At 43.5% G+C, this 24,405-nt stretch overlaps 1 protein-coding gene across 1 annotated transcript in view; it reads left to right on the forward strand.

Moving 5' to 3' along the window:
* Positions 1-23,542, forward strand: part of nhsl2 (NHS-like 2) — a gene marked incomplete at its 5' end in the record, with an annotated part of 163,476 nt that extends 139,934 nt beyond the window's left edge. Inside the window, 7 exons of the mRNA XM_080486685.1 lie at positions 1,332-1,584; positions 16,066-16,248; positions 17,910-19,002; positions 19,099-20,239; positions 20,364-20,661; positions 21,152-21,278; positions 22,058-23,542. Coding sequence (XP_080342811.1) covers positions 1,332-1,584; positions 16,066-16,248; positions 17,910-19,002; positions 19,099-20,239; positions 20,364-20,661; positions 21,152-21,278; positions 22,058-22,394 — 3,432 coding nt within the window. The 3' untranslated portion in view covers positions 22,395-23,542. The remainder of the gene's footprint in view (positions 1-1,331; positions 1,585-16,065; positions 16,249-17,909; positions 19,003-19,098; positions 20,240-20,363; positions 20,662-21,151; positions 21,279-22,057) is intronic.
* Positions 23,543-24,405: the final 863 nt, after the last annotated feature.

Genomic DNA, 24,405 nt, shown 5'->3' on the forward strand with positions numbered 1-24,405 from the left:
ATGTCAGCAAGACAAAGGAGGTGGTGATGGACTTCAGGAAACACAGCAGGCCGAACCATAGCCCCCTGGTTATCAACAGGGCTGTGGTAGAGAGGGTGAGCAGTGTCAAGTACCTCGGCATTCATCTGGCAGAGGATCTGTCCTACACCACCAACACTGTTGCCATCACCAAGAAAGCCCAGCAAAGACTGCATGTGCTCAGGAGACTGAGGAAGGCTGGTCTCCATACCATCCACTTGGCCACCTTCTACAGGGGCACCGTGGAGAGCAGCCTGACCTACAACCTCATCTCCTGGTTTGGCAGCTGCACTGACTATGAGAAGCGGCAGCTGAACAGGGGGGTGAAAACAGCCAGCAAGATTATAGGTGCCCCACTCCAAACGCTGCTGGACACTTATAAGAGACGAATCATCAGGGACACTGACCACCCTTCTCATGGACTGTTTTCCCTGCTTCCCTCCAGAAAAAGATACCAGAGCATCCGGTGCAGGACCACCGGGTTCCTACAAAGTTTCTTCCCCCAGGCAGTGAGAGCACTGAATGGAAAATGAAAAAATTACTGCTAAGAACTGTCTGCACCTTGACTGCACTTGCTTTTTATTATGTGGAATGCCTGTCTGATTACCTGCACTATTTTTCTGTCTTTTATGTCCTGTTTTTATAGTGGTCTTAACTGACAAGTACACTATTTATACTTCTAATCCATTCTACTTGTACTCTTTTATATATTTATTCCCTGTTTTTACACTGCTTCTAACCAAGGAGTACACTATTTTGTTTCTTGTACTCAGTACAATTTAAATGACAAATAAAAAACCTTGAACCTTGAACATTGAAGTTGTTAGACATTGTAAACATTGAGCTTTCGCCTGCTGCTGTCACTTCATCGAGACCAGCGACCTGTTAGAAGAACACTTCACTCTGCTAAAGTCTCTCGTTGAACAGAAAAAGAATCTTGGGATTTTTAGATCGGAGCACAAATTCCTCTCTGCTCACTAGTCGACTCTTTCAGAAATTATGTTCAGTAAACCATGGATGAAACATTAAGTAATATAGTTCTACTTTGTATTTATTTATTTATTATTTATTTGTTTATTTGTTTATCTGATGTGTTGCAATACCAAGAATAAGAAAAATTCACAGTGAATGTTTAAACTTGAACGCATCAGATGTAAATTATACATTTTCAAACAATTTTAATTGTAATGGTATTAAAAACGTACTGCTGTCGGTACTCTGTATGGGCAAGTAACTGAAGGTTAGTACTTGTACTCGTCCTTAAAGAAAGTGGTATCCCAACCTTTAAATCTTGATACTTTTCCTCTTTGTAGCCGGCGTCCAAGCAGCTGTACGATGATGAAACCACCTCCTCCGTGTTTGGCCTGAGGTCCGTGACCGACCCGTCACCCTCCCCGTCCCCGTCCCCCTGCAGCTCAGACCGCCCCCCTCTGGGCTGGAGTAGTAACAACAGCAGCAGCAGCACAGCCACGTCCGCCAACGCTGGCCCGCCCGTGGCCGAGAAGCCCCGCTGGCACCCGGGGAGGTGCACGCTGGCCGGCTTCCTACCGCCAGACATCACGTCAGGTGAGATCAGACTCCGTGGAAATATTGCTGCAATCCCAGTGGAACTCCAGTTTTATCTTTCAGTCATTATTAGCTCATTATCATCTAACATGTGAAGTTTTACTGAGACAACTTGTTTTTAGACTTCTAAAAATATCACTCACTATCAAAGTGTTACGAACATTTTGTCTTGAAACATATTTTCAGGTTTGCATTTCCATGGTGTTTCTCAATTGACTCAATAATAATGATGATGATGATGATAATGATGATAATGATGATAATAATAAAACATTTACAGGCTAAAATCAAAGACGTTAGAAATTCTGAATGAATAAATGCGTAAATAAATGCGTAAATAAATGCATAAATAAATAAATAAATAAATAAATAAATAGATATTGTATCACCTTTCTTATTTCATTCAGGTGATAATATTACATCTATAAAACTTAATTACATTATAAGAAGTTTAGATTTTTAACAAATGTGTGAGGAATAGAAAAGAAGTACAAGATGTTCCTAAATGATGCCAGTGATTCTGAAAACAATACTAAGATATAGTGACCTCAATAGATTTGGATTCACAATTAGATTTGAAGTTATCCAAACAAGTGTTTATATCTTTATTATCTTAATTTTAATGAGCAGAAAACCTCTTCCCTTCTATTTGTTGTGGAGAATCTCTCAGAGTGGAGACAGGAGAGGTGAAGCTCTGCGGTCGGTGCCATGTTATCACCTGCATCTCAAGCCGCAGAGCCTCCAGGACGTTTTCATGGTGACAGGAGTTAGAGAAGTAGTGCTCCATGAAAACTCTGGACAAAATCAGCCCAGCAAGCGCAACAAATCCCAGATCTGGCCTTGGAAGTCTTTGCGCTGGCACTGCCACAGTATCTCAGGGAGCTCATGAATGTTTCATGGCCGGGACGGGAGTGATCCTGAGCCATCAAAGTGGAGGAGTTTGCTGTGCTTAAGTGGGCACGTGTAAACACAGCCGACTGGAATCTGGCCGCAGAATCAGCCCACTCACGCTTGGGATGCTTGTACGCACAAACCGCCTCGTTTCATACTTGAATAACTACATGCATCACCAACTGACTTGGAAATAAAAATCGTCAAACATATCGGTTACTACAGATATTAAGTAACTCTGCTTGCTGGGTTGTGTGCTGTGGAAAACAAGCTATTTAAAAGTTGTTTATTTAGACGAGCTAGAGGCTGTTTAAGGTCAATAAACTCATTATTATGAAATGTATTAAAGCTTTGTGATGTGGTGCGTCATCATGCCAGGACTGATTTAAACCAGGCCTGCTCAATACTGAGCCCATAAATGAAGCACATTGGGCAAGAATCATAACTACTTTGTCCAAGGGCTAGTATTTTCATTGGCTCGAACTGTGTGGTACAGATGCTCCCATGAAATGCAATGAAATCAATATCGCAACATAATTAATATGGTATCATTGGATTTCTTTATTAGGCATTTTAAAGTATTACATTTTTTGGCATTTTTTTTTGTCAATATCAAATGGCTATTATTATGACAAAAGAGAAATATTATAGGATTAATATTTGTGCGGCTGTCCGCCACTGTCACATATCAAGTGAAAGGCCACCGGAATATATGTCAATCATGGAAAATATCACTTTCAAAGCAGAATGAACTGATACATCCATTTGAAATGTCACTTCTCCCATTCGGAAAATGTCTTTCAGTCTTGCGATGTTTATGTATTTAATTTTAATTGGATCACAGTCTACTGCAATTTGATGGAAAATGTTTTAATAACCAAGGTTTTATTTGCATTTGTTTGCTGATGTCCAAGGCACGGACATGACCATGCAAAAGAAAAGTAAATTGTGGAAGAATAGAAACACCTGAACGATGAATTGATGTGTTGTTTGAAAATATACTTGATATACCTTTTGTTATCCCAAAAACTCAGACTAACAGTCATTTCCAGTAAAGCAGCCACAAAACACATTAGTTTTCTAAAAAGGAATAATGAAGCTTCTGCTTGTATTTGTTTGCAAGTATGTTAATAAAAGAGTCTTAATATCTGCTCTCTATTCACAAGCTATTTAAAAGTACAATAATTATCATCACTGGGGGCCTCTCTCAATCTATAAAAGACAAGATTGTTGTAATGTGGTTTATAAATGCTCTGGATTTAAATGAAGTTAACATTGGCTGAAACTGAAGGATAATGAAGAGCCCCAGAAGCCACCACTGCCTTAAAAGCAACAAAGAACAAACGACAACAAGAAGCAGCAACAGAACAGTTGAAATAAAGAGAACAGAGAAACATCAGCAGACCTGTAGTGGTTCTACCGGTCGTGTTAATGTGTTCATTACATTATTGTGTGTGTGTGTGTGTGGGTGTGTGTGTGTGTGTGTGTGTGTGTGTGTGTGTGTGTGTGTGTGTGTGTGTGTGTGTGTGTGTGTGTGTGTGTGTGTGTGTGTAATCCTACTACATTGAAAGTCACTTAAATCACAATTCATCCACAATCTGATGCTCGTCTGAACTTCAGCAGCTCTTTTCCCTCACGTCTTCATTATTAAATGCACTGCGTTGGTGCCACGTGATTGGCTGATTAGATATGTGGACAAGCAGCTGTGCATGTGAACCTCGGGTTGAGTGCATGCTAGAATGAGACGAACAAACGAACTGTCAGAAAGCCTCACATGCAGATTTCACTCTTGTTCCAGTTTTGCATATTCATACCAGAGGTCTTAAACTCACAGGTTTCACTGGATGATTTAAAAGCGCCGCAGCTTTTTAACAAGTGTGCGCACACGCGACGTGACGTGAGCTTTAAGGAGGACGCTGCTGCAGAAACAAGACTTGACATAGAGAACATTTTCTTCTCGTGACGGATTTGGCTGCTGTCGCCCATCTCTGCTGTGTGTGTGTGTGTGTGTGTGTGTGTGTGTGTGTGTGTGTGTGTGTGTGTGTGTGTGTGTGTGTGTGTGTGTGTGTGTGTGTGTGTGTGTGTGTGTGTGTGTGTGTGAGTGCGTGTGCGTGTGCGTGTGCGTGTGTGTGTGTTTTCGAGCTGTTAGTATGCTGTGGTCACCCTCAGCAACATTGTTCTGACACTCTTGCTTCCACTCGTGTCAAATGCGTCTCCTCTTTGTTTACTTTTCGTGTGCGTGCGTATGTGTGTGTCATTGCCCGAGCGCGATGTGGTCCACCTGGTTTTTGGCATAGCAACTGCTTCGTCACCGGGCGCCGCTCCCCTCCTTCCCACTCGTATCCATCTCCAGTTTAAACATATCTCCTCTTCTTTTCCTCCCCCTTGTGTCGCTCTGCCTCACCCTCCTCACCCGCTGTGGAGAGGAGAAGGTCAGCCATAGTGATGCCTGCCTGTGGTGTTGTACTTGGTGGGTATTCACTTGCTTCACAGACAAAAACAAACAGACTGAGATGGGAAGAGATTAGGGAAAGAAAGAGAAAGAGTACTCAAATCATGAGGCTGACAAGACTTTTCCTCTGACTCTGTTCTTTACTTCATGATCCACCTGACTGTCATGAGAAGACCCAAACCCAAGAGATGATAATCGGTGGGTCACAAATCTGTTTGTCAAAGCAGTCCTTTAGTGGACTGTTTTTAGCTATGGAGGGATACAAAAACAATGTCCACCCTTCCAGTAGCAGCTTGGCGTTAGATCGCTCAAAATCTAAGACGCAACTTTAAAAATACTGAAAATCTCAAACTAATTCAACTTGTCAGTGTGACTCCTGCTTTCTCCTCCCTCACCTCCTCTTCCTCGTTCTCCTCCTCCTCTCCTCCTGCCTGTGTCTCTCCCTCTAAACCAGCGAACAGGTAGCATGCAGCCAGCTTGCTGTTGCCATGGTAACATGCCACATTTCCTGTCTCTTCCTCCTCTTCCTCACCCCCCCCACCAAAAGTATCAAGGAAGAAAAAGATAGAAACAAAGAGAAAGATCAGAAGGAGATGAAGATGGAGAAGAAACATTAGACATACACGATGAAAGATTAATGAATGGAGCAGAGTGAGAGAGAGCGTTGATCTCCCACTTTCCTCCGGCCATCTCTCCGCTCCGGTACGTCTCGGTCCAGCGATTTTCATGAATGAGCGGTGCACTTCCTCCAGCGAGGGACGAGAATACAGAGAAAGCAGCGAGACAAGCTGAAAGCGAACAGCTCATCAGCGCACAGGAGGGAAAAACAACTGCTGAAATATTCACAAAACCTGATGCCTGATAATATTTTAATTATTATCTAGTGAAAGTCTGATGTAGTGGTTAGTACCCCATCTATGGTCCTGGTTCATTTCCCGGCCTTTCAGTGTATTTAAATGTGACATATGACTCTAGTTTCTCAGGATGAAGGATATCTCTCAAAGTAAACCAGCAGTTTTGAAATATTGCGGATTTACATGCAACCTCAATCAAAGAAAATCTGTGATTTCTGTAAAATGTCATCAGAAAATCTTTTCTTTCACTTTGATAAATGTATTTAAATAGATCAACCTTTGAGTTTTCTAGAATCACGTCACAAAACTCTTCGCCAGATGGAGAAACATGACGCGGCGATCAGAGCAGCAAACAAACAGATTTTAATGGAGGTGAAACACAAAAGAAAACATGTGTGGGATTCTATTTATTCTCTTTATGTGTGTGTTTTTAACGTAATTGAAAAGAGCGAGCAATTCAATTCAGCTGCAGCAGGCACTGCTGTTGTCGTGGTGTCATCATCATCATGGTCATCATCATCAGCTCCTGTTTATTTGTGGACTTTCCTCCCTGTGTGCTTCTCAGGTCTTCACGTCTTTTCACGATAGTTGATCCTTTACAAATGCAGTGTGTTAGCATGAGCATGCACAATAATTTATTCAGGATCAGACCAAGATTAGCGAGACGTCGCCACGTTACCGTCCTCGTGTACGATGCAGCCGGCATCACCGTCTTTATACGGACGCCACCTCCGAGTTAGTGGAGCTTTACATTGCAGATATAACTTATATACTGTAAATTTAATTTTTAACCTCCTGGTTTCACCCACGCTACCAGATTTGATTGTTCAAGACTGTTTGAGACATATGTTAATGAGAGGAGGAGGGTTTGCATGCATTAGCATAGAAAGCAACCAGAGGCAAATAGATGTGAAGTGACTGTGCACTTTAAAGTGAACTGCAGTGCATCACTTATTTTACAAATCACTTATTTTACTGCGCGTTGAGCTAAAGACACTAAAGCCACCATTTGGCTTCTAGCAGAGGAGAAAGATGACATCTGCTGTGTTTGGCAGGTTTTTGGGTCGCTGTATTTATTTTAAGTCATCTTTACATTTCCATTTGTCAGACTTTCATGATTGAACGTCCAGCTAGACGACCCAGCTGAGACATTTGTTTCTCCAGAATTGACGCTAACACAAAAGATAACTTCGGCTACATTCACTCAGCAGGTAGATGGACGTCGCGTTTAAAACGTTGCGTGAACGATCACGCAAAGAAATTGGATTTCAGCAAGGAATCGAAATTTACCATCAAGACCTGCAGTGTAGTAGTAAGTTAACCAGACTGAACATTCAGGACTGAAGTCAAAACCAAGACATTTTACTGCCACTTTACATCGAGCGTGCAACTGATTCTGAACAGACTACTGTGTGTGTGTGTGTGTGTGTGTGTGTGTGTGTGTGTGTGTGTGTGTGTGTGTGTGTGTGTGTGTGTGTGTGTGTGTGTGTGTGTGTGTGTGTGTGTGTGTGTGTGTGTGTGTGTGTGTGTGTGTGTGAATGAAAGAAACATAGATGTTATTCTTCGTGTTGTGACATGCTGCTTCACTCTGTAAAGAAGAAGTTTAAGTGCCTTGTTTATAATATGTTTATAATGTGGATGGAAAAACGATCAATAAATAATCCTCAGATTAGGAGTAAACATGTCGTCAGTCACTGCTGTACGCTCATACTGGAAATAGTGGTGGCAGCTCGTTGGGTGGTACTCCTTAAAAAGTTTAGGAGACTCAAACTGCAAACTGTTATATCATACTTGTTTCTTCTCCTTTATATTTATTAAACAAAAGACATGATCACTAAATCAAAGGTTTTTGATTTGTCTCCAACAAGTTTTTGGCAATATACTGAAATGTGTCCAAACATGATGCTTGTGCTTTTTTCATTCATTTTCTCCCGCTTATCTGTTTTTTGGATCACATTGCACTGATCAAGAACCTTCCCTGTGGGTGGTGAGGGACATGAACCCACTGCCTTGAGATTGCAAGTCTCATGCTCTACCAACTGAGCTAGCTGGGGGCTATTGCTTGTGCTTTACTATAGTTTAATTCTGAATCAAGCGTGAACAAAGTTTTCTTTGAAACACCACAACTAAAGAAACACAAAATAGCAAGTAAATGATGAACACGATTTCAAGAAAGTGAAAAAATGTTTTGGAGTATTTTTAAATGTTTGCTATAGCAAGAGCAACAATTGCACATTTATTCAATAATGATGCTGCAGAAACCTTGATAAGGAATTTAAAAAACATTGTCTTTTCCTTTGAAACACACACTTAAAAAGAAAACCACAGTTCTGAAAGAAAGTAAAAGGCGGGCAGTGTGCGTGCGTGCGTGCGTGCGTGCGTGCGTGCATGCGCGAAGCATTCATGCAGCCTGGCTGCAGACGGGTTTAATCCTGTCGGCTTACCTGAAGTGCCTCCATCCAGCAGGAATCTGAAAGGCAGTGGAACTTTTCAGAACTGCAGCAAATCCCATCGGCTCCACACTGCGCCCTTCCGAGCACGACCAATCCATTTCTGCACCAACAGTTTAGATGCATCTCTAATTGGACCCTGCTCTGGAAAAGACCACATGCTGAGGAGACGGCCAGTAAAGTACCTGACTACAGCTCTGCTGGAGAAGAATGGATTGAAAATCAGTAGCGGTTGATTATCTTTTATAAGTGACCATGTTTGGTATCTTTCTCTCTTTTTCTTCCACACCAATAAGCGTTGCATTTAAACAACTATACACTGCATATTATAGTCAATCATGAGATTCATTTTCTTGTTTCCCTTCTGGATCTTTTTCATTGTGTCTAACATGATGGCACTTTTCCACTAGTACTTACCGCCTCACATCAGGTCGTTCTCTATTACAATACAGTGCCACCACGGCGTGGGCGGAGTCATCAGAGCTTTTCGCTGTCGTGCACAACCGATAGAATGTCTATCTCCTGATGGAGAGTGGACATGCATTTGGAAGAGTGGAGCTACAACTCTGTGTTGGATATCACCTCAAATTATTAATATTACAAAATGTGGATTGGTGTGATCGCTCTTCACTGTCTGGTGTTTCGGTTTCACTGGTGCCCCTGTTAACTGGTGACCTACCACCAGCCGTAAGCAGCAGCTGATGTTGAAATAAGACAAACAAACAGTACAATACTGTAAACTTTAATGGAATTGCCTTTAAATGGTGGTCGCAAATACAGATACGGATTTCGGTCAGGTTTTTAACATCTGCTGTGACGAGGGATGCGCGAGGAAGCCGATCACCCGTTAACAGGGAAACCAGTTAATCCAAAACACCAGTGGTATCCATGGCTCGAAGACCTCCTGATAAGCGTAGCGGGTTGCTCTGTTGAGCTCCTGAATCCTCTGGTCGCTCATCGTTGCTCCTCTGTCTCTTTTTGTGAGCATTCTTGTTGTGATCAGGTTTTAAAAATGGCGGGGTGAATGAGCCGCTCTCCTGACTCATCTGTGTCTTCACGAGCCGGCCAATCAGCGGCCTCCCGTCTGCCAACGTCACATTGCCTCCTCGCCTTAGCTCACTTGGAACCTCGGTTGAGGAAGTACCAGGAAAGACACGCGATGGCATTTCCCACTGGAAGTAATTAGCTTGTATCCATAGTACACGTGATGCATTAGCCACCTTCAATAAATAGCTCTGTCAGGGAACATGAATCCAAACTCAGATCATGTTTAAACTGAAGGTACTCCTCGTTGGATGTTGTCTATAAGCACCATTAATAAACCCTTGTTAATGCTATATGTACTATTTACCGTTATCACACCGATCCAAACACTTTCCAAACCGTTGTTAAACGAACCTGAGCAGCTCAATCTGGATATTAACATGATCTCCAAGCAGGTACACTAAAAGACCAACAACAAATACAGAAGTACATGATTTAGACAGTTGAACAAATGATGGTAGAAAATAAGCAACAGCAGCTGCACATCTCATTGATGAGGGAGTGTGCGTGCGTGCGCGTGGTTTGTCTACATTGTGGGGAGGCCCGCAGCGACTCCCCGGGACCCGAAGCCATCGGACCCGGACGCCGCCCCGGCACCCAAACAATTTCAATAATCCAACTTCAAAAGATCATTGTCAGTCAAAAGAGCTTTGAGCACCATGTGACCTCATGTGACTCCAACAACGAAAGTCATTAAAGAAAAAGACTATCAAGGAGCCACAAAGAGCCCAGTGGTCCATTAGATTTTAGCCATCCTTGGCTGACTCGTACAAAGAGTTCAAGTAGCAGAGCGCTCCACCATTTAGTGAGACGAGCCACATTAGTCAAGCAAACATCAGCCGAATCGGCATCTTTTGTGTCAGACAGTTGACAGTGTCGAGCCACCAGAATTACCTCAGATTGACCAAATATTGAGGTCGAAGCCAGTCCCAGTGGACCATGGGACCGTATACATCCTGGATTGTAAAAATGTTTATCTGTCTAGAAAAAGGTTGTTAAGCACTGGTTGAGAAAATACTCTCTTGTTATGATTGTGTGACACTCTCAAATCATGTCTTTCTGGTAGTTTTGGAATTTTGGAGATATCATAAAGGGTCAAGGAGTTATGGTGATAAGAAGTAGCTCGGCCAAATCCTGTCAATGGCGACGTGGAATTAAAAGGAGAAATAAGCTTGTTGTGCAGATTCTGGCCTCATGTGTAAAACTACACCCCCTATTCTTCATGAGCACGTTTAGTTGTTTATTTCCAGAATCAAAACGAGATGAGATGAAATCTGCTCCAGCTATGTTAATGTTGCGGGACGACTCTTTCTGACAGACAGCTCATCAGATTTTTATATTTGGATGGAAGTTGTATCTATGATGTATTGTATGTTGATATACTCTGTTTTGTGTCAGAACATGTTGTAAAGGCCAAAAACAGGAGTCATTTTCTTGGTCTGTCAAATAGTGCAATGGCTGCAAAATACTGAGAAAAAAAATCCAGAGGAGAAATCAGACACAGTCTTTTAAAAGCAGGCACCAATAGTCTTCACTTTACCACCTGCCTGAACACTCACTCAGGGCGGTAAAGCAGTGACACAAGGGCCATACCAAAGAGACATTATGATGAATGGCTTGCAGCGTCATCTCACGTAAAAGCTGATAGCTTTATTAACGTTATTTATGACTGCAGCGGAAACAAAACGATTCAAACAGTCTGGAGGAAAGACAAGACCACCAAATGTTAGCTAACGAAGACAGAGGATGCAAACTTACCGCTTCGCCCCAATGCCCATGATTAAAGAGGCAGACGGAGCAGCAGGAAGAGGACGAATGCATGACAGCCAGACAGGAAGTCATATCTATCTCCACTCAATGGCTGAGTCCCTCTCTGCTGGATGGCGGGAGCAGCTTCAACTCAAATACTCTGGTTCGGTTAGTGCACAAAGGGGAACGACTTGTCGAATGGCACTCGGTGAACGAGCCAAATGGGCAGATTGTTGGAAAACAATACACACAGGATGAATGAAGAAAGTGACGAGACAACAAAAAAAGCATGTGCACCAACAGGATGATTTATTAATGACTGAAATAAACAGGTGGGAGAAATGTTTTTTTACTGCTTGGAGTCAAACATAATGACCAAGCAATGAAACCAGATCTAAGAATTCCAAAATTCATCTGGAACATTAAAATCTGATTATTCTTTGGTTATTTACCAGATGAAAACCTTACGTAGAACAGGTGGGCCATTCATTGCCCCATCTTGTGACTTTGGACCTGAAATGGCTCCCAATGACTCGTGAACTAGAACTACACTCGGTAGAGTGCAGACGTTTGCCAACGCCACATTTGTTTGCAGAACCATGTTAGTATCGCTAGCATGAGAGCCACCAGCTCATATCGGTGCTAACTAAGTAGGTCAGGTAGCGACATCACTGTGTGAAACACTCAATTACACACTGCAGTCTTGTATCTATTATTTATGTTAACTTAAACTTCACCTGGATTTTGTGGCAAATAATTTTTTTTTTTTTAAATGAAACCCAGTGACTCAGTTTGACTAACATATAAACTATCAAAAACTACAACATAAACAGTATTCAGTAAAACCAATCAGAAGAACCCAATTCCACTTCACTGTGTCTTTGGCTAGTTGGGTTGAAAATAAGTCATAAAAAAAGTGCAAATACAACATTAAAAATAAATAAACGCCCCTGAGCGTATTCCGCTTCATGTTTACTTTTTAGATGTCTTATCAAATTAGTTGTGTTAAACAAAGCTCTGGTGCTCCACCTCTCGGGACTGTGGTGAAGCAAATAGTACAACTGGCCGCTGGACGAGTTTCGTTGTCAACCTTAAAATACCTCCAGACTGCTGACATTTTATCCACTCAATGGCTTTAGGCTGCTTATGGCAGTTTACGGCAGGTCGCAAACGGGGCTCGCTTTAAGGCAGCTGACGTGAAAAAGTGAGTTTTTTTTTTTTTTTTAGATTGGCGGGGTGATCGGCTGGATTTGCCGATTCCCGATCAGTCACAAATCACCAATATCGGCCCCGATCCGATATCTACCGATCTGATCGGGACATCCCTAGTATGGTGGTATGTCATGCATGAAAAATATACTAAGCATCTAGAATTCATTCATTCATCCATCCTTGGCAGGTAATTCCATAATCAAATGGATGTATTTCTAATTTAGATTTTGGCATGGCTTCTTCCTAACGTGAATTCCAATAATCAAATCAGTCCACTTTGACAATGTTCCTCAAACAGAAAAATTAGGTTTTAATGACCTTGCTGATATGACGGTGAGAAAATTGAATCAGAATCTAAAATTACCTTCAAACTGATGATATCTCTTTCAGTCAGACTTCTGGGTGTGCTTTCTGCTTTGCCTCCTTCAGTTGTGTATGGGATTCTGGTAGGAAAGAAGCTGAACGCACCTTTCATTACTAAACTCAGGTCGTCTAGTGTTTCTAGGTTGGTTCTAATTCTGAAACAGACCCCATGGTCTTGACTTCAGGATGATGCAGCGGCCACACCGCTACTCTGAGACAGTGCTCAGTGAGATTGTATGTATGATATCAGAGTTAATGTGTAAACAGGTGCTCTCTTGTTGATATTGCATGACAGAACAGTAGCCTTAATTTCAACCCTCCATCCATCTTTTACACTGTTTTGTCCAACATCTGGATGAAGCCGTTGGGTGTTGACGGGCACACAGTAGACGGTTCAGCAGTCGATCGCAGAAAACCACACACACTCATGTTCACAGCTACAAAACATTTAACAGCACCAATTAACATTAAATGCATGTTTTTTGGAAAATGGGAGGAAAACGGAGTCCCTGCAGGAAATCCATGCAGACGCAGAGGGAACTCTGCACATGTAGGCCCAGCCTGTACACCACTGTGCAGCCTGCGCTTGTTTCAGCCATGCCTCAAACATTTCCACAGTGGTGTCGTGGTCAGCACACTCACAACATGTCAAGAACATTCAGGTCCAGGTCCTCTGGGTTCTTGAGTCTGAGGTTAATTTTGGAATTTGAAATGCCTTTAGAAATAATTTTCAGTGTGTGTGACTATTTTTCTTTCCCCCTGTGATGAACTCTCCTGTCTTCACTCACTGTTCACAGTGATTGGCTCCCCCATCCATATAGGAGATGGATGGATTGACGTGTGTCATGCATTGAGATTAGAACACATAAATCATGGAACTTCAGCGGAATTGCTGCTTGTTCTCTAAATGCAAATGTGTAGTTTTATTTGACATCGCCTTGTCTTTCACTAGAAATACATCGGCACCCCAGTGAGTGAATGTGCTGAGTGGAATGAAAACAGTCAATCATGTTTGTCTTCACCATTTTTTAAGACTTGACTTGAGAACACTGCAGCTTTTTAAAGGTTGACTTCAAATCAGAAGAAGCTCTCATTGTTGTTCACTTCACATCTCTATCTCCTCAAAGTTATAATCTAATACGGGGGATATGCAGGGATCCTGAGGTTAATTTCAATACCTTTTTAAGAATTTTTTAAAAACCTTTCAAAAGAAATTTAGACCTCATCGCCACTTTAAGTTGTTAGCGACACATCTTTAACAGTTGTAGTTTACAATTTAACAGAAATGAGGTAAGCTGAGAAGGAATAAAACTCAAAAGAATGAATTAAACTAACGGCAGGTTTATCGACGTTCCCCTCAGTCACAACAAGTAATAACAGTTATTCAACGCCAACTGGCGGAAAACCAGAACTCACAACATCAACACAAAGGGGCCAGCTTTGTTGATGCTGTCAACAAGCTGCTGCTTAAAGTACGGTGCTAACCCCAATCTTATCACGTATCCAGTTTTGTCCTTGCCACAGGTGAATGTCTTCGCAATTTCCGAATCCGGAAACATCGACTCAAAAATATCTGCAATACCTTCGTTTGAGTTCAATGAGTGGTGATTTGCTGCTGTGTTGAGACACCAGATAACCTCTGCACACAGCGTTGGTGTGCCGCCCATAGCCACCCTGAAGTCAGCAGACGATGAAGCAGAGGTCGCGGTCGTAGCTGTGTTGGCTAGCTCACCTGTCACGTTACCAGGTGGTGGTGTTGCTGGTGGACCACAGAAAGATGCTATTGACAGCTGCTGCTGTCTCTGGACAACAGCAGTCTTGTGGCTAGTACCTTGCATATGGGACTTCGGGCAAGTGTTTTCAATTTAATGGAAAGTATGAGCTTGGCTAATGTATTAATTGACCAATAAATACATTGTAATATATTTCTGGAATTGTTTTTGGAATAAACTTGAGGTATATTTGACTCCAATTAAAAATGACTAGACAAACATAATAGGATTTCACAAATTATTTTTACAATTTACACTTCTTTCCATGAGAGTATCCATGCAGATTCTGACAGTACTGAAACATTTACACATTTAGCCTATCAGAGTTCATTTACGTATTTAATTTATTTACACATTAACAGAGTCATTTCAATTACCTTAGAATAGTTGAAAACAACTATTATATACAAGTACTGCATTGATGATTTAAAGGGAAGAATTCAATTCTTGTGCATACTAGAGAATTAATGACTAGTTCTAGATAAAAAATTTGTATTGTAGTATCATACATTAACTGGTATTATTCAGTGATTAGATTACACCAATAAAAAGACACAAAACTGATGCATGACAGAGTCCAGTAATGTAGAACACAAACTGATATAATGTGGATCCAGTTTGTCACTAAAATATTTTGAAACAAGAATCGAAGCACAATTCATGAACATTCAAATGTTCTTATTTCAGGTGTCTGATCGAGGGACAGCTCCAGGAACTTGCTCATCTACATTGCAGTAGGGAAGCACCGATCCATGTTTTTTAACTTCCGATCCAATCCCAATACCCAAATTTGTATATCTGCTGATACGATTCTGATACCAGAGCTCTGTTTGCTTTAATATTATTATTATCATTATTGTTGACTTTATATGAGGCTATAATATACTCCTTGCTACAGGCAAGTATGATATGTCCTAATGTATGCATGTATTCTCTCAAAAGACAACTTGAGGTTAGTATCAGGACAGAAAAGGAAGCAGTAAAAACTATTTTTGTTTCATGTGGGGGTCTGCGTGACGTCATCATCTCATAATAGACTTGTTATATCTTTAAAACCTAAGAATCACTTTATTAATCCCTGGAGAAATTCTTTAGCAATGCAGCACAAACAGAATGTTTCCAGCTCTAACGCAGCTCCAACCATTGGGACTATTTTCAGGGAGTTTTGCGTGAAGTAGGACACAGCTTCACGGAGGTGTGAATCCCGTGCTACGGCGGAGGAGCTACTGTTCATTGTTTTGATGCCGCAGTCAGTGCTGTTCTCCTCGGAGAGCTGGCTGTGACGTCTGGCGGCAGAGCGACCGCCTCGCTGTACAACGGCTTTGCAAACATCCACGTTGATGCTGTGAGCGTAAAATAGGTCCAAACAGTGACATGTTGTCATGAAAAGTTGTATAGCACAGTGCTACTTTCCTAGCATGCTCGCTGGCTGCAAACTGTGGAATGGATTTCCTGACTCATTACTCCTCGTCGATTAAGACATTTTTAATACTTTTAAGGGCCTTCATTTTCCGACGATTGTTTTATCAACTTTTAATACATTTTAAGACCCCGCGGACACCCGGTAATACTTATTGCAATGTCAACAGTGTGATTTGATTTAATGTTTTATTGAATTTCCTGCGCGTCAGGTAGAATTAGTCCGGCCTTCGTCACGCTGACCTCGCTGCTCCTGTTCCTTCTGTCTGCTCCAGGTGACGGAGGAGGAGGGAAACTCCATTGTGTCGACCTCCTCCAACACTCTCCGTCTCCATCCCCCTCCTCCGGGGAGCCCTTCCCCCACCAGCCCCACTCACTGGAGCCCGTCACCGACACCCCCCACCAGAACCTGCCTCTGAGGAAGACGCACTCCGACCTCGACGCAAACTCACCCGCAGGTGTGTTTGCGTCTTTCCCTCGCTCGCCTCTTTGCTGTGTGCGCAGATCAACTCAGTCTCTCTCCAAACTGTGTAACATCTCCGTTTGTCCACAGCTAAAAAACTTTGTCCTTTCATAAGACTACACAAAAACAGCCCTGGAAATCTAACGTGGGAACGTTTCATCATTCTTCTCTTAAAATCATATAAAATCAAACTCTGGTGGAATCATTTCATAAGCTCCTCCCAAACAGGAAGTAGCTTCAGGAAGGAGGTGGAACTTCCCAATGTTCAGCATGAGTTTCTGCCAGAAATGTGAATACATCCCAGAAATCTCATCTTATTTTGGACCAAGTTATGATGCTTAATTGATCCTATTTACTGGATATTAAGGGGGTGGTGTGATCCATAGAGAGGGCAGAACAACATACTAAAATGTCAACTTCCTAGGTTAAAAAGGAAAAATGTTACTGGCTCTCATCTTGGCAGATTATATCCATAGCTTAACAGAAAAGCCCCAACAACCAAATTGCCAGACAAATCCATGCAGCAATGGAAAGAACACATAAAGTCCATACAGAAAGGCAAGCAGGGTTGAACCCGGTAATCTCTTATTGTGAGGCAACAGCACTTACCACTGTCCTGCTGCGTCACTCTTCAGGAGAACAGTTCAATCTCTTTTTAACTTCTTGTTCCACTTTTTGTTTCTCTCAGCAAACTGTGGCCAGAAGCCAGGAGAGTCGTTTTATGCCTGATTTCATGATTCACTCCAACAGGGACACTGACTTGCATGCGATGTAAATGGGATCAAATAAACAGTTTAACCTGAGTAAAGCCTTAATTAAAGAGAAAATACGACATCAAAACAAAGCAGAAAACCAATGGATTCTGACAGTTTTGATGTTATGAGTGAAGATTAGTTCACACTTGTGACATTTGTTCAATCACAGTGACCCTCAGTGGCAGTTCTGAAAGTAGATGTAATGCAATCAAGATTAATACATGTTGTCATGTCACACAGTTTATGAGCTCCCTCACAAGTGTAAAGAGAATGTTTGTTCAAGATGCATCATTCCTAATAACTACTTTGCAGCGGCTGTATTTCAACAGCAACCCAGTTACAGTTCTTGTCAGATAAACCGTTTTCTAAATAAAAAGAATGGACTTTAATGAGAATGTTTTAAAGTTTGTTGAGAGGCAGAGGTGTCATCTTGAATGACAGGGTCATAGAAATACTGTCAACAGTTTTTTTTAATTATTATAATCAAACCGTAAGAAGCACAACACAAAAAGAATCTTATGTTGTAGTGAGAAGAATGTCACCCTAGATTAAAAAATAAAAATACAATACAGTGTTATTATTGTAAAATTTTACTGTATTTCATTGTGAAAATTAAGTTACAATTTGTTATTGCTTGGAAAGATTTATTTTATTACATCAAACAGTTTGCAATCACACACGTCAACCGAATGATATTGATCTGTTTTGTGTTTTACAAAGCAGCAAATTAACTTATTATACCGTTTTTTATGTTTATCTGCAGTAGAATTTATTATGGCTAAGATGGTGAGCTGAGGAAGTTTATTCTGTGACAAAATATGTTACATCTGTTATTACTACTTGCAGCAAGATGAATTTGTTCCAATAATTGTATTATTCTCTCATTCGCCCTCCTTTTCAGATACCAATTTGAGGCTGCGTGCCTCAGACCAGCTTCACCCAGGAGTGATGGACCACTCTGGGTTGCTGTGCTCAAATACACCCCCCGCCTCATGGAACGGACCCAAGGGCTCCACCTTTTCTCCCGGAGCGTGGAACGAGCCCTATAATTACAGCATGAACAAGGGCCCTGCGGTTCCTCCCAAGCAGCACACGATCATTGGTACCATGGGAGGGAGGACGCAGGACGGTGTGATGCTGGTGAGCAAGGGACAGTCGGTCAGCTCCCACTCCAGCTCATTCACATCTGTGACGGACACCTCGGGGCGGCAAACTGGAATCTCTCTTGCAACTGTGATGATGGGGAAGCGGGGTGAAACAGAAGGGGTGGCGGCGGACGGAGGGAGAGGGGGAGGAGGCGGGGAGGTGGGGAGAGGACGGGAGAGGTCTGCACGGTCCATAGCAGCGCAGAATGCCTTCAAGTTCCGAGAGCGTTCCCTCTCCACGCCCACAGATACGGGATCTTTTTGCTTTTCAGAGGCTGGTATTGACCAGCTGGACAGTCATTTCACGTCTGCAGGGAATGGGAACAACATGGCAGGAGATCACCAACAGGAGCATCATCATTTTGTGGGTTTGGGCGAGAACTATGCCCTATTGTATCCAAGAGGGAGCTCAGAAGACAGTGCCAGCACCACAGACACAATCTCAGTCACAGCTTCAGACTACAGCACGGAAGGCCGTCTGCGCTTACGTTCCCGTTCCATCTCGCTCAAGAAATCCAAGCGCAAGCCGCCACCTCCTGTAAGGAGTGTCTCCCTCATGAAAAACCTTGGAGAAGCCGAGGGGAGAATTCACTACGAAGGGAGTCTTTACCGAGATGGCCGTCCAAAAAGTCTCCACATCCCGAGGGACCATTTCCCAGACTTCCAGCCAGATTTCCTTCTGCCAAGCTCAGCCTCCATACACAACATTCGTGAGAGGGAGCGAGGCCAAGGAAGCCATGATGGACCTCCAAGTCTGGAGGTCCAGGCACCAGAGAGAGAGGGAGAGACAGAGATGACCTTCCCTGCTCACTGGCAGCTGGGAGAGTGGAAGAGCAATGACCCTTACAGGTTAATTTAAATGTTCTATGCAACTTAGAAATGAGGAATATTTTCTGTATGTTTGGCAAATATACCCAATGTCTTTTCTTTTTTCATCTCTCGTAGGTCTCTCTCAGGATCCAGTACAGCAACAGGTACAACAGTGATCGAATGTATGAAAGTCAGAGGAAGCTCTGAGTCCCTTCTTGACTCTCCCTCCACCTCCAGGGCAACCTCACCCTGTCAGATCTCCATGGAGACTGACGTCAAGGCATCCTCACCCTTCAAACCACCTGGACTTATGTCCCCATCAAGTGGCTATTCCAGCCAGTCAGAAACGCCCACTCCAACTGTACCGCTAAGTCAAGGTGGTACCGTTGGCACAGTTGGGTGTAAAATGCGTCCGAAGATCCCAGAAAGAAAATCATCACTACCTTCGCCCAAAGACCCGGCTGCCAGATCGAGATTATCCTTTGAAATGCCAGGTAATGCACATCTGGATCTGTCATCAATCAAGCCAAAACAAAAGGCCAGCAGGCGGCACTCGGACACCTCAACAGCAGCGAAACCCGGGAAGATCAGTCCCAGCTCATCTCAGGCTTTGCCTGTAGTAACCCAAAATGAACTAAAGACGATTCGTCTTCGCTCTGTTTCTCGTGGCGACCTGGAGGACTGTCCTGATGGGGCGTCTGACACCATTGAGGAAGAGCAGCAGGGCAGAGAACCAGCTGAAGACCCTAGCCCACCACCCACTCTACCAAAACCCAAGCCACCTGTTGCCGTCAAGCCTCCATTGCCCAAACGGCCCATCAACCTCCTGCTTAAGTCTCCCTCTTCTACTTCCCCTCTTTCCCTTGACTCACCTCCCGCCTCACCTGTGGACCGTCCGGTGCCTTTAGGCAACATCTACAAAGTCATGAAAAAGCCCAAACCCAAAAAACCTCCGCCACAAACTCCAACAAATCCGGCTGTTGTCCAAGACTCAAACTGTAGCACAGTCCAACATGATCATCCATTCCTCCCCCACTCCCAGTCCCTCTTCGATCTTCCCCCTCTCCCAGAGCCGCAGCCTCTCCTGGAAGACCCAGTGTTAGAGCCTGAATTCGATGCGGACACAGAATCCAATCTGTGGCCCGGGGATGGCGGCTCACTCCCCTCGCCCTGCAGTAATCAGGAGCCCCCAGAGCTCCAGGACAAAAGCAAGACTCTCCCTTCAAGGATGACAATCTCCTGTCTGGCTGAGCTGTCAGACAAAAAGAAACCCAAGGTGATAAACACATTACAGATGAAGCGCAGCTGTGTCCTTGTCCAGGCAAACTGTGCGGCTTGTGATTCTTTCTTTACTTGAATTTTGTTTTTAATAATAAATCTGATTCTTTGGATAATTCCAGGTTCCACCTCCAGTCCCCAAGAAGCCAAATGTCTTACTTCTCCCAACGTCATCACACTCCTCCGCCAATGGAAGCACGGACCGCCAAACACCACAGACCGACAGCCCCATGGGGTTACGGTCTCCGGTGGGAGCGCTCCCATCAGAAGATCTTCCAAACTCTCCCAGTGTACCAGAGATGCCAGACCAAGATGAGAACCACTTGGGAACAGATGAAGAGAGTTCAAAAGAGTCATCGCTCCAGGATCCCTCCTTCACAGAGATGGAAGGGAAGATGGCGTGCACTGGGATTGCGACAGGTATTTCTATAGTGCCAAACACAACGGTTATTTCAAGGCACTTCAGAAAAGCTTTTTATTGGCCAGAGGATGATTTTGGTAGCACAATCATTCTGTTAACTTAGAATTTTCCATCATAGACCTTAAAAACTTGATCCTAGTGTGGATTTAATCAAACATTGTTTTGTCAACAATAGACTGTGTGAGCTTCTACATTTGATTAGGATCCTTCCCTGCTGATTTTGATGTGGAACCTCCTGGTTCCTACCAGAGGGGAAATCTCAGGTTTTTGGAGGAAATCAGCCCCAGCTGCTCTCGGATTGGACCGAATCAAAACACATAGTGGTTGACACAGTTTGGAACAGTGAAGATGACGTTCATAATTATTATCTCATCATTATTTAATCTTCTGTAATTGAGTCAGATTTGAACATTCCTGCGAGATGGAAGTTCTGCATTACAAACACACTTTTTACATGTTTTAATAGGATTTTTTTTCTGCCTTTTCCAGATGACTCCGCCAATGACTGCTCTAGTGAGAAGATGGTCCTCCACATTGCAGAGGAAACAGATGATGACTTGATGGCCAACACGCCAACGACGCACACCACTGAAGACCTGTTCACAATTATACACAGGTTCGCACGCACGCACATGCACACGCACACGCACACGCACACGCACACGCACACGCACACACACACACACACACACACACACACACACACACACACACACACACACACACACACACACACACACACACACACACACAGCTGTATACATCCAAGACATTATTCAAATAAAGAATTTGGCACAAACTGTGATGATGCAGGAAAATACTTTCCTTCAAATGGCTGTTGAAAACAAAACAAAACAGTGCTTCACAGTTTTGAAAGTGGCGAGTTGTTCCCAGAGCACAAATGCTTTTAGCCGTCTCTGAGCTTCCCTGGCTCCTTTTTATAGCACAAAGCATGTGATGAAACACATATTGTCTTGTTTGAAAAAGCGTGAGGCGGACAGAATATGAGGTTCCCTAGCAACAGCTACATGTGCAGCGGGTTACTGTGCGACCAGCGGCTCTTACTCCGTGTTTTTTGCAGAATTGCTCTCTTTTGCATACGCATGCATGGAAGCAGGCACGCTTTGACAAACACAAGAAGGCTCGTCACTAAGCAACAAGTGTTCGTGATTTTACCTTGTGTGGCGTTGAAAATAGCTTGAAAGGTAGAGAAGACCGGGCAAGAAGGGAAAAGGGAAGACCAAGAGTCAATATTTTCATCTCATACAAGAATGAACAGAGCCCTTTCTGTACTTTTTTTTTTCTCTTCAGAACATGTTTGCTTTCCACTCCTCAAAATGAGGAACTTGAACAGAAACTTGACTGGTTTGCTGATGCTGTTGTCCTCTCCTCCAGGTCGAAGAGAAAGGTCCTGGGTCGCAAGGAGCCGTCGGACTCCTTTGGCAGCCGTCAGAGTTTGATGTCGCCGGTGAAGCACAGCAGCGGTGGGAGCGAACTGCGGAATCTGACGTTGGGCAGCCAGAGGTCGAGCTCCCGCAACGAGAACTTCATGGCCTTGCTTCAGAAGAAAGGCAGCAAGTCTTCAAGCGGGGCAGCGAGGGTCTCCGCCATGGAGCTTCTGAAAAGCACAAATCCCCTGGCGCGACGCGTTACTGAGTTTTCAACCACCGCAGCGTCACACAGCGAGGGCGGCGACGCAGCGCCGGGGTACGACAAACCAAACGACCAGTGAACGGAAGTATTGTGCACAGAAGTGAACCGGGCTCGTCTGCTGTTAACAAAGCTACCAACCAATTCCACAGCCTGCCGCCCGCATGGGAAACAGGCCTTCTGATCTATGTGTCCAAGCAGATTGCTCCAACTACTGATTGACCATTTCCACTGTCCAATCGAATCGGAGCACATTGTTGGACAAAAATGGTCCCTCCCATGGTTGGAGCACCAATTGTTCCCCATCAAACCAGCCCCTCTGGGACAGGAAGACATCAGCGTTCTCACTATATATTCAAAGGAAGTTGAACGGTTGAAGGTGATGCTTTAATACTGCGCCGTGTTTTGCTCCCTGGGAGTTTGTTCAGTGGATACTGGATGGGTGGATGGATGGAGCGAACACTGGGAATCAAGATATACTATGGATATCTTGTGTTCCGGCTCACTGATGATGAGAGTGGATCAAAACTTCCGATCTATAATTCCAGCGATCCACCCGGAAATGTTGCAGAAGAAAGTATGAATCCAAGACGTAAATGGGTCAAGATACAGAAAAAGTGAGACTTTCACTGGGTTCTTGTGTGACAGTAAAGGAACAACTCCTGCAGACTGACGTGAAACAAAGGGTGAAGCAACCAAGGAAGGAATTACGCCCAGAATTTGGTCACCATGACTTTTCAACAGATAAAATACAGACTTGCAGGATTTACAAAGAAAACCACACGGGGGCTTTTTGCCGCCAAAGATGAGCCATGAGCATGTCACAGATTTATTGCTCGAGCTATGAAAATGGACGTGGACCTTCACGAAGCATTCCACAGAGGCACTCCGCAAACGGACGTCATATTGGAACGCAAGCACTTTTCTTTCTTTGCTGGAGTCGGAGGTCGTTTACATGGCACAGCCAATGTGCCGCTACATTATTTTCTCATTAAACATTATCTTTTGAGTCCTGATTAGAGGTTATTGTTTTGTACCTTTATTTTTGCCTGTACGAACAACATGGCCATCTATTGTACATGTTTAATTGAATCATACTGTACGTATCATGTACAAAGATAAAAGTAACACATCTATCAGCGAGCAGACACAGACTTAAAATAGTGTACAAAACGGCAAAAGGCTTGGACGACAAATTGCCCACACGATGAAGGGAAAACACACATTCACACACACGGATGACAAACAGAAAAGGCCAATCTACACAAGTGTGAGCATGTGCATACGAGTGTGCGTGCCGATGAAATCACGCCTGTGGAGTTTCTGTACGGAGAGTATGAAGCAGGCCTGGTTGTTAAAACAGGGTTTCTATTAATTTTGGTCTCTGGTGTGGGGACCAATGGACTGTCAAGAACTATAAACAGACCAGAGGGGACCTAGCAGTGTGTGTGTGTGTGTGTGTGTGTGTGTGTGTGTGTGTGTGTGTGTGTGTGTGTGTGTGTGTGTGTGTGTGTGTGTGTGTGTGTGTGTGTGTGTGTGTGTGTGTGTGCGTGCGTGCGTGCGTGCGTGCGTGTGAGATGAAAGAAGTGCCAAGAGCAGTGTTGGAAAGAGTGCATGTGCCTGTCTGTGTGTTTTTGTGTGTGTGCCCTCACAACATGTCACACATTGTGAGTTTGTGTGTGTGTGTTTGTGTCACACTCCACTCCGTCACAACTTCTTTCCTTCAGGACGGGATCAGAGTGACCCTGTTTAATCTTACACATTCCAGACGCAGGAGGGTTTTGGAACATCACGGGTTCTGGAAGATTTTGAGAACCCTGAAGGAGGAAGTAATGCCTGCCAGTGATTTGAATTCTACAAAGAGGAAGCAATCCAAGACTGTGATCAAGCAAAGATTCCAAAAACCAAGATCTCAGATGATTCTAGGACGATTCAGGGGTTGTGAGAGAAATCAAATGGAGTTAAAATGTTGGGACGATAATGTTCTATATATTTTCAGACAAATATGTTCTGGAACCAAGAGGATTCCAGAATTGGTGGATTACTGAAGCAGAGGCGTTCCAGAGCCCTGAAGGATTCTGGAATGTCTGAAC

This window comes from Lipophrys pholis (genome assembly GCF_963383615.2).
Source record: "Lipophrys pholis genome assembly, chromosome: 18".
NCBI lineage: Eukaryota > Metazoa > Chordata > Actinopteri > Blenniiformes > Blenniidae > Lipophrys > Lipophrys pholis.